Raw genomic sequence first — 10,973 nt, forward strand, 5'->3', positions numbered from 1 at the left:
CCGGGGGCACCCGGAGCCGGGGGGGGAGGCCGGGATGGGGCCTCCGGGGCGGGGAGGCTGCGGCGGGAGCCCCCAGTGCCCCATAGAGGAGACTGGGACCCCCCAGTGCCCCATGGAGGAGACCAGGACCCCCCCGTGCCCCATAGAGGAGACCAGGACCCCCCCGTGCCCCATAGAGGAGACCGGGAGCCCCCAGTGCCCCATAGAGGAGACTGGGACCCCCCAGTGCCCCATAGAGGAGACCAGGACCCCCCAGTGCCCCATAGAGGAGACCAGGACCCCCCCGTGCCCCATAGAGGAGACTGGGACCCCCCAGTGCCCCATAGAGGAGACCAGGACCCCCCCGTGCCCCATAGAGGAGACTGGGACCCCCCCGTGCCCCATAGAGGAGACCAGGACCCCCCAGTGCCCCATGGAGGAGCCTGGGACCCCCCAGTGCCCCATAGAGGAGTCAGGGGCCTCAGCACCCTATGGGCAAGAGCGGAGCCCCCCGCGCCCTATGGATACGGGAGGGACTCCCAGTGCCCTATGGATAAGACGGGGCCCTCAGTGCCCCACGGATAACAGAGGGAACCTCAGGACCCCATGGATAAGAGAGGGACCCTCAACATCCCACAGGAAAGGGGGGGACCCCCAGCACCCCATGGATAACAGAGGGGCCTCCAGCACCCTATAGATAACGAGAGGGATCCCAGCACCCTATGGATAGCAGAGGAACCCCCCAGCACCCTATGGATATGAGGGAACCCAGCACCCCATGGACAGCAGAACCCCCAGCACCCCATAGATAAGAGAGGACCCCCAGCACCCCATGGATAGGAACCCCCCCAGCACCCTATGGATAAGGGAGGCCCCACAGCACCCTATGGACAGCAGAGCCCCCCCCAGCACCCTATGGATAAGGGACCCCCCCCAGCACCCTATGGATAAGAGAGGGCCCCCCAAGCACCCCACAGATAGGAGCGCCCCCCCCCAGCACCCTATAGATAAGCAGGGTCCCCCCAGCACCCTATAGATAAGAGAGGGGCCCCCCAGCACCCTATAGACAGGAGCCACCCCCCCAGCACAGAGGACAGCAGAGGCCCCCCAGTGCCCTATAGATACAAGAGGACCCCCCGCACCCCATAGCCCGGCCCCCCCAGCACCCTATAGATACGAGAGGGGCCCCCCTGCACCCCATGGACAGGAGGGCCCCCCACGCCCCATAGGGAGCCCCCCGCACCCACCTGTGGAAGAGCAGGGTGACGGGGACGGTCCCCAGAGCACGTGGGTGTCCAGCACCCTATAGAGAGGAGCCCCCCTGCACCCCATGGACAGGAGGGCCCCCCCAGCACCCTATAGATACGAGAGGGGCCCCCCGCACCCTATAGACAACAGGGCCCCCCACACCCCATAGGGAGCCCCCCGGCACCCACCTGTGGAAGAGCAGGGTGATGGGGACGGTCCCCAGGTGCCAGAGCACATGGGTGTCCAGCACCCTATAGAGAGGAGCCCCCCTGCACCCCATGGACAGCAGAGCCCCCCAGCACCCTATAGACATGACAGGGCCCCCCTGCGCCCTATAGCGCGGACCCCCCGCCCCACATGCCCCCACCTGTGGAACAGCAGGGTGACGGGGACGGTCCCCAGGTGCCAGAGCGCGTGGGCGTCCAGGACCCACAGCAGGGGCGGGAAGTCCAGGAGCTCCAGGAGCGCCAGGGCCTGCAGGGGCAGCACCGCGGCCGCGCACTTCCACGCGTGGGGCAGGCGGGAGCCGCGGACCCACAGCCAGCGCAGCCACCCCAGCGCCGTCACCAACCCTGTGGGGACAGGGGACAGCAGGGTCACCTCCCCGCACCGCGGCCGCGCACTTCCACGCGTGGGGTAGACGCCACCCATGTCCCCACAGCCACCACAGCCACCCCATGGCGGTGACCAGCCCTATGGGGACACAGGACAGCAGTGTCACCGCGGCCGCGCACTTCCACGCGTGGGGCAGGCGGGAGCCGCAGACCCACAGCCAGCGCAGCCACCCCATAGCAGTGACGAGACCTATGGGGACAGGGGTGTCACCACGGCCGCGCACTTCCACGCGTGGGGCAGGTGTGACCCACGGACCCACAGCCAGCGCAGCCACCCCACAGCGGTGACGAGACCTATGGGGACACAGGACAGCAGTGTCACCTCCCCGCACCACGGCCGCGCACTTCCACGCGTGGGGCAGGTGTGACCCACGGACCCACAGCCAGCGCAGCCACCCCACGGTGGTGACCAGACCTATGGGGACAGCAGTGTCACCGTGGCCGCGCACTTCCACGCGTGGGGCAGGCGGGAGCCGCGGACCCACAGCCACCACAGCCACCCCATAGCGGTGACCAGACCTATGGGGACAGGGGACAGCAGTGTCACCACGGCCGCGCACTTCCATGCGTGGGGCAGGCGGGACCCGTGTCCCCAGAGCCACCACAGCCACCCCACGGTGGTGACGAGACCTATGGGGACAGCAGTGTCACCAAGGTCACCCAGCACCGCGGCCGCGCACTTCCATGCGTGGGGCAGGCGGGACCCACACACCACGAGCCACCACAGCCACCCCATAGCGGTGACCAGCCCTATGGGGACAGCAGGGTCACCAAGGCACCGCCAGCACCGCCAGCCAGCCCAGCGCCATGAGCAGCCCTGAGGGGACAGCGATGTCACTGCGGTCACCCCTGGCACTGCGGTCACCTCTGTCACCCCCGGCACTGCGGTCACCTCTGTCACCCCCATCACTGCAGTCACCCCTGTCATCCATCATCCCCGGCACCCCCAGCACCACGGTCACCAGGGTCACCCTGTCACCCCCTGTCACCCCCGTCACCATGCTCACCCCCATCACCGCAGTCACCAATGTCATCAGTGTCACCTCTTGTCACCCCCTATCATCCCCCATCACCCCTGTTGCCCCGTCAGCCCCGTCACTGCGGTCACCCCTGTCACTCGCATCACCCCTGCCGCCCCTGTCCCCCCTGTCACTGCGGTCACCTCCGTCACCTCTGTCACTCCCATTGCCCCCATCACCCCCGTCACCGTGGTCAGCCCTGTCACTGTGGTCACCCCCGTCACCCCCTGTCCCCATCCCTACAGTCCCCCTTGTCCCTGGGGTCCCCTCTGTCACCCCCTGTCACCATGGTCAGCCCTGTCACCCCCTGTCGCCCCCGTCCCTGTGGTCCCCTCCGTCACCCCCTGTCACCGTGGTCACCCCCGTCCCCCGCGGTTCCCGCTCACCGGCGCCCACGTTGGCGGCCATGTTGTAGCCGTAGTCGAAGCGCACCATGCTGAGGTAGCCGACATGGCCGCCCAGCAGCAGCAGCAGGAGGGCCCGGCAGGCCACGAGCGCCGGGCGCCGCAGGCCGAGCGTCCTGGGGAGCGGGACGGAGCCATCCCGATCCCGATCCCGTTCCCGATCCCGATCCCGTTCCCATTCCCATTCCTATTCCTAGACCCAGCATCCTGGAGAGCCGCGGATAGACCATTCCCATTCCCATTCCCATTCCCGTTCCCATTCCCGTTCCCGTTCCCGATCCCAATCCCGTTCCCAATCCCGATCCCGTTCCCGATCCCGTTCCCATTCCCGTTCCCGTTCCTGATCCCATTCCCATTCCCATTCCTATTCCTAGACCCAGCGTCCTGGAGAGCCGCGGATAGACCATTCCCATTCCCATTCCCATTCCCGTTCCCATTGCCATTCCCTATTCCCAGCCCCAGCGTCCTGGAGAGCCGGGATGGACCATTCCCATTCCCGTTCCCATTGCCATTCCCTATTCCCAGCCCCAGCGTCCTGGAGAGCCGGGATGGACCATTCCCATTCCCGTTCCCATTCCCATTCCCATTCCCATTCCCATTCCCATTCCCATTCCCTATTCCCAGCCCCAGCGTCCTGTGGGAGCCGGGATAGACCATTCCCATTCCCGTTCCCATTCCCGTTCCCTATTCCCAGCCCCAGCGTCCTGTGGGAGCCGGGATAGACCATTCCCGTTCCCATTCCCGTTCCCTATTCCCAGCCCCAGCATCCTGCGAGAGCCAAGGACCCGTTCCCATCCCCGTTCCCGTTCCCATTCCTAGCCCTAGCCCCATTCCCAGCGTCCTGCGAGAGCTGGGATGGACCCACTCCCATTCCCGTTCCCGTTCCCGTTCCCAGCATCCTGCGAGCACCATGACAGCCCCGTTCCCACTCCCATCCCCGTTCCCATTCCCGTTCCCATTCCCGTTCCCATCCCCGTTCCCATCCCCGCTCACCGCACACAGCACAGGTATGTGGAGTACAGCACCACGGCCGAGGCGCAGAAATAGTCCAGTTTCTGCGGGAAAAGCGGCATTCCGGGGTGTTCCGGAGCGTTCCGGGGCGTTCCGGAGCATCCCGGAGCATCCCAGAGCGTTCCGGATCATTCCACAGCATTCCGGAGCGTCCGGATTATTCCAGAGCATTCCACAGCATTCTGGGGCATTCCGGAGCATTCCGGAGCGTTCCATAGCATTCCGGGCGCTCACCTCGGTTAACGCCGTGTCCTTGGTGTGGAAAACTGTGGACCAGACCCAGGCGTTCAGGGAGACCTGCGGGATCAGGGACACGGGGACGTGAGCGGCGCCCCCGGAGCCTCCGATCCCGGCTCCGGCCTGGAGAAACCCAGGGAAGAGCGACGGGAGACGACGACAACGGGGACACGGAGCGGCTGCGGCCACCGCTAGGAGCCCATTCCCGGAGCTGATTCCCAGCGCTGATTCCCGGCACCGATACCCAGATTCCCGGCTCCGATTCCCAGATTCCCGGTGCCGATTCCCAGATTCCCGGTGCTGATTTCTGGCTCCGATTCCCAGATTCCCGGCGCCGATTCCCAGATCCCCAGCGCTGATTCCCGGCTCCGATTCCCAGCACCAGTTCCCAGCTCCAATCCCCAGATCCCCAGGGCCAATTCCCAGATCCCCAGCTCCAATCCCCAGCGCTGATTCCCAGATTCCCGGCTCCGATTCCCAGATTCCCAGCTCCGATCCCCAGATCCCTGGCTCCGATCCCCAGATCCCCAGCACGGATCCCCAGATCCCCAGATCCCCGCACCAATCCCCAGCTCCGATCCCCAGATTCCCGGCTCTGATCCCCAGATCCCTGCTCCAATCCCCAGCTCCGATCCCCAGATTCCCGCTCTGATCCCCAGATTCCTGGCTCCGATTCCCAGATTCCCGGCTCCGATTCCCAGATTCCTGGCTCTGCTCCCCAGCTCCCCGCTCCCATCCCCAGCTCCCCATATCCCGCTCCCATCCCCGGCTCCCGCTCCGTCCCCGTTCCCACCCCATTCCGCTCCGTCCCTGTCCCCGTTCCCGCTCCGTCCCCGTTCCCGCTCCGTCCCTGTTCCCACCCTATCCCGCTCCGTCCCCGTTCCCGCTCCGCCCCGTTCCTGTTCCCGCTCCGTCCCCGTTCCCACCCCATCCCGCTCCGTCCCTGTCCCTGTTCCCGCTCCGTCCCCGTTCCCACCCCATCCCGCTCCGTCCCCGTTCCCGCTCCGTCCCCGTTCCTGTTCCCGCTCCATCCCCGTTCCCGCTCCGTCCCGCTCCATCCCCGTTCCTGTTCCCGCTCCGTCCCCGTCCCCGTTCCCGCTCCATCCCCGTTCCCACCCCATCCCGCTCTGTCCCCGTTCCTGCTCCGTCCCCGTTCCCACCCCATCCCGCTCCGTCCCCGTCCCCGTTCCCGCTCCATCCCCGTTCCCGTTCCCGCTCCATCCCCGTTCCCGCTCCATCCCCGTTCCCGTCCCCGCTCCGTCCCTGTCCCCGTTCCCGCTCCGTCCCTGTCCCCGTTCCCGCTCCGTCCCCATTCCCGCTCCGTCCCTGTTCCCACCCCATCCCGCTCCGTCCCCGTTCCCGCTCCGTCCCCGTTCCTGTTCCCGCTCCGTCCCCATTCCCGCTCCCGCTCCGTCCCCGTTCCCACCCCATCCCGCTCCATCCCTGTCCCCGTTCCCGCTCCGTCCCTGTTCCCAGCCCATCCCGCTCCGTCCCCGTTCCCGCTCCGTCCCTGTTCCCACTCCGTCCCGCTCCATCCCCGTTCCCGCTCTGTCCCCGTCCCCGTTCCCGCTCCGTCCCCGTTCCCGCTCCCGCTCCGCGCACCGCTCCGAAGGTGACGCAGGTCCCGTAGGTGGGCGCCGCGCGCGGGACGCGGCTCCGGTACCGCCGCAGCATCACGAGGCTGCCCAGCCCGTTGAGCAGCGACGCCAGCGCCGACACCGGCTCCTGGAAGAACAGGAAGCGGGAGAAGGGCCACTGCGGACGGACAGGAACGGGAACGGGTCAGCGGGAATGGGAATGGGTCAGCGGGATGGGGATGGGAACGGGGATGGGATGGGGATGGGGATGGGGATGGAATGGGAATGGGGATGGGAATGGGGACAGGGATGGGGACGGGAATGGGGATGGGATGGGGACGGGAATGGGGATGGGGATGGAACGGGGATGGGGATGGGGACGGGAATGGGAATGGGGATGGGGACAGGGACAGGAATGGGGATGGGGATGGGAATGGGGATGGGGATGGGGATGAGGATGGGGACGGGGATGGGAACGGGGACAGGAACAGGGATGGGAACAGGGATGGGGATGGGGATGGGGATGGGGATGGGATGGGGATGGGGATGGGGATGGGGACGGGAATGGGAACGGGAATGGGGATGGTGACGGGGACGGGAATGGGGATGGAACGGGGATGGGGATGGGGATGGGGACAGGAATGGGAATGGGGATGGGGACAGGGACGGGGACAGGAATGGGGATGGGATGGGGATGGAATGGGGATGGGGATGAGGATGGGGACGGGGACGGGAATGGGGATGGGGACGGGAATGGGGATGGGGATGAGGATGGGGATGGGGATGGGAATGGGGACAGGAACAGGGATGGGGACAGGGATGGAAATGGGGATGAGGATGGGGATGGCGCCAGGAACAAGGACAGGAATGGGGATGGGAACAGGGATGGGGACGGGGACAGGAATGGGGACGGGAATGGGGATGGGAACAGGGGACAGGGAGCGGGGACGGGGAGGGGCCTGGGAACAGGAATGGGGATGGGGATGGGGATGGGGACAGGGAGGGGGACAGGAACAGAGACGGGAATGGGGATGGGGACAGGAACAGGGACGAGAACAGGAATGGGGATGGGGACAGGGACGGGGACAGGAACGGGGATGGGAATAGGGACAGGAACAGGGGATGGGGACAGGGAGGGGGACGGGACGGGGAGGGGGGACGGAGACAGGGAGGGGGCTGGGAATGGGCATGGGGATGGGGCCGGGAATGGGGCCGGGAACAGGGGACGCGGATGGGGAATGGGGATGGGGAGGGGAATGGGGATGGGGACAGGGACAGGAACAGGGAACCGGAATGGGAATGGGGACAGGGACGAGGAGGGGGACGGAGAGGGGGGACAGGAATGGGGATGGGGCCGGGAACGGGGTCAGGAACGGGAATAGGGATGGGGATGGGAACGGGGATGCGAATGGGGATGGGAATGGGGATGGGAATGGGAGCGGTCCCGGTCCCGGCGCCGCCCACCTTTCCGTGGAATTGAGGCACTCCGGAGCCGGCCCGCGCGTGGCGCCGCACCGCCAGCCACATGCACTCGTAGCGACACTCGTCCCGGCACGTCCAGCCTGCGGAGGGGAGCGGGACGCGCTGCCGGGAACGGGAACGGGAACGGGGATCCACCCCCAGCACCGGGACCCGGGATCCACCCCCGGCACCGGGAACGGGGATCCACCCCCGGCACCGGGAACGGGACCAGGGATCCACCCCCGGCACCAGGAACGGGAACGGGGATCCACCCCCAGCACGGCCCGGCGGAGCCCGGCATGGCCTGGGGCATCCCGGGATGCTCCTGTGTCCCCTGGGATGGCCCTGTGCCCCCCAGGATGTCCCTGTGCCCCCAGGATGGCCCTGTGACCCCAGGATGGCCCTGTGTCCCCTGTGATGTCCTTGTGTCCCCTGGGATGGCCCTGTGTCCCCAGGATGTCCCTGTGTCCCCCAGGATGCTCCTGTGCCCCCTGGGATGTCCCTGTGCCCCCCGGGATGGCCCTGTGTCCCCTGGGATGGCCCTGGCCCCTTAGGATGTCCCTGTGTCCCCAGGATGTCCCTGTGTTCCCCGGGATGTCCCTGTGTCCCCAGGATGGCCCCGGAATGGCCCAGTGTCCCCCGGCATGTCCCAGTGATCCCCTGGATGCCTCCAGGATGGTCCCGTGTCCCCCAGGATGGGCCAATGTCCCCCTGGATGCTCCCAGCATGTCCCAGTGTCCCCCAACATGTCCCAGTCCCCCTGGATGCTCCCAGTATGGCCCAGGGTCCCCCTGGATGCTCCCAGCGTGTCCCAATGTCCCTAGATGCTCCCAGCGTGTCCCAATGTCACCCGGCACGTCCCAGGGTCCCCCCGGATGCTCCCAGTATAGCTCAATGTTCCCTTGGATGCCACCAGCCTGTCCAAGTGTCCCCCAGCATGTCCCACGGTCCCCCCGGATGCTCCTAACGTGTCCCAATGTCCCCCAGTGTGTCCCAGTGTCCCCCCAGATGCTCCCAGTGTGTCCTAGTGTCCCTAGATGCTCCCAGCATGTCCCAATGTCCCCCAGCGGGTCCCAACGTCCCCTGGATGCTCCCAGCATGTCCCAATGTCCCCCAGCGGGTCCCAACGTCCCACAGTGTCCCCCAGTGTCCCCCCAGACGCTCCCAGTGTGTCCCAATGTCCCCCAGCAGGTCCCAATGTCCCCTGGATGCTCCCAGCATGTCCCAACGTCCCCCAGCGTGTCCGAGTGTCCCCCTAGACACTCCCAGTGTGTCCCAATGTCCCTAGATGCTCCCAGTGTGTCCCAATGTCCCCCAGCGGGTCCCAATGTCCCCTGGATGCTCCCAGCATGTCCCAATGTCCCCCAGTGTCTCCCCAGATGCTCCCAGTGTGTCCCAATGTCCCTAGATGCTCCCAGCGTGTCCCACTGTCCCCGGACGCCCCCAGCGTTCCCACGCTGTCCCTGTGTCCCCGCAGTGTCCCCGTGTCCCCACGGTGTCCCCGTGTCCCCACGCCCCCCCCGTGTCCCCCCGGTGTCCCCGTGTCCCCACGCCCCCCCCCGTGTCCCCCCCGTGTCCCCGCCCCCCCCCGTGTCCCCGCAGTGTCCCCGTGTCCCCGCAGTGTCCCCGTGTCCCCAGGCCCGCCCCGTGTCCCCACGCGTGTCCCCATGTCCCCGTGTCCCCAAGCCCCCCCCGTGTCCCCCCGGTTTCCCCGTGTCCCCACGCGTGTCCCTACACTGTCCCCGTGTCCCCCCGGTTTCCCCGTGTCCCCCCGGTTTCCCTGTGTCCCTACACTGTCCCCGTGTCCCCACGCGTGTCCCCATGTCCCCGTGTCCCCCCGGTGTCCACGCCCCCCCCGTGTCCCCGCCCCCCCGTGTCCCCGCGCTTTCCCGCTGCCCTCCCAGCCCTGCCCAGCGCGCGCAGACGGGCGGGGCGGGGCTTGCGAGGGCGGGCCCCGCCCATGGGGGGGCGTGTCCCGCCGGCGCTCAGCCAATGGGCGCGCGCGCGGGGGGCGGGCCCGCCCGTACCTGTGAGGCGCATGTAGAGCGGCTGCCGCGCGCGGAACTGCCCCAGCGCCGCCCCCGAGCAGTTCCGGCGCTCGCAGCCGGCCACGCACTCCCGGTAAAGCGGCTCCCGGTCCCCCGGGGAGCCCCGGGCCGGGCCCGGCGCCGCCGCCGCCGCCAGCAGCAGCAGCAGCGCGGCCCCGCCAGCCGCCATGGCCGCCCGCCCCCGCCGCTTCCGCCCGCCGCGCCCGGAAGCGGAGCGGAGCGCCGCGGGATAGAGCGCCCCCCCGCGGCCGGAGAGCATCACGGGATAGAGCGCCCTCCGGCGGCGGGGGAGCACCGGGAACGCGGCGCGCCCCGGAGGGCGAGGAGCATCACGGGATAGAGCGCCCCTCGAGGGGCATCACGGGATATAGCGCCCCTCGAAGGGCATCACGGGATATAGCGCCCCTCGAAGGGCATCATGGGATATAGCGCCCCCCCGCGGCGGGGGAGCACCGGGAACATGGCGCGCCCCGAAGGGCATCACGGGATAGAGCGCCCCCCGCGGCCGGAGAGCATCACGGGATAGAGCGCCCTCCGGCGGCGGGGGAGCACCGAGAACGCGGCGCGCCCCGAAGGGCATCACGGGATATAGCGCCCCCTGCGGCCGCGGAGCATCACGGGATATAGCGCCCCTCAAAGGGCGAGGGGCATCACGGGATATAGCGCCCCCCCCGCCTGGGGGGCATTGCAGCTGCAGCGCCCCCACTGGCCGGGGAGGATCATGGGATATAGCGCCCCCTATGGCCGGGGGGATCATGGGATATATCCCCCCGCTCCCGCCCCACAAGGGTCCCGGGAGCCGCCGCGGGTCCCGCCGTCCCGGGGGTCCCGGCAGCGAGCGCGGGGCCCTGGCGCGGCAGGAGGCCTCGGTGCCAGGAATAGGAATGGCGGGAATGGCGGGAATGCGGCGGCCACGGCGTCCCCTCCCCCGGCCGCGCCCCTGCGCCGGGGCTGTCCCTGTTGTCCCCAAACTGCGGGACTTTCTCCACAGCCCAGTAACGTCCCCATATTCCAGGGCTGTCCCCACGTCCCCAAACCACACAAGTGTCCCCATGTCCCAGCACTGTCCCTATATTCTAAGGACTGTCCCCACGTCCCAAGACTGTCCCCACGTCCCAGGTCTGTCCCCAAACCCCCGCACTGTCCCCAAACTCTGCAACTGGCCCCATGTCCGCACCCCTTCACCCCAGCACTGTCCCCACGTCCCAAGACTGTCCCCCTGTCCCAGCTCCGTCCCCAAACCCCAGAACTTTCCCCAGACCCCAGCACCGTCCCCATGTCCCCAGCACCGTCCCCATGTCCCCACGCCTTCATCCCAGCACTGTCCCCAACCTCTGCAACTGTCCCCATGTCCCAGATCTGTCCCCAAACTCCA

The 10,973-nt window shown here is 68.1% G+C and overlaps 1 protein-coding gene across 1 annotated transcript; it reads right to left on the reverse strand.

The window, feature by feature from the left end:
• Positions 1 to 1,594: 1,594 nt before the first annotated feature.
• LOC148595754 (GPI-specific phospholipase A2-like PGAP3) lies at positions 1,595 to 9,773 on the reverse strand (the record flags this gene model as incomplete). Its single annotated transcript, XM_088519669.1, has 7 exons — positions 9,578 to 9,773; positions 7,554 to 7,651; positions 6,115 to 6,267; positions 4,510 to 4,572; positions 4,258 to 4,319; positions 3,247 to 3,380; positions 1,595 to 1,799 (listed from the first exon to the last, which is right to left on the reverse strand). Coding segments are annotated over exons 1-7 (905 nt in total), but the record flags the coding sequence as incomplete, so codon positions are not given.
• Positions 9,774 to 10,973: the final 1,200 nt, after the last annotated feature.

This window comes from Tinamus guttatus, unplaced genomic scaffold (genome assembly GCF_059628265.1).
Source record: "Tinamus guttatus ecotype Peru unplaced genomic scaffold, ASM5962826v1 Tinamus_guttatus_pri_ptg000066l, whole genome shotgun sequence".
Lineage (NCBI taxonomy): Eukaryota > Metazoa > Chordata > Aves > Tinamiformes > Tinamidae > Tinamus > Tinamus guttatus.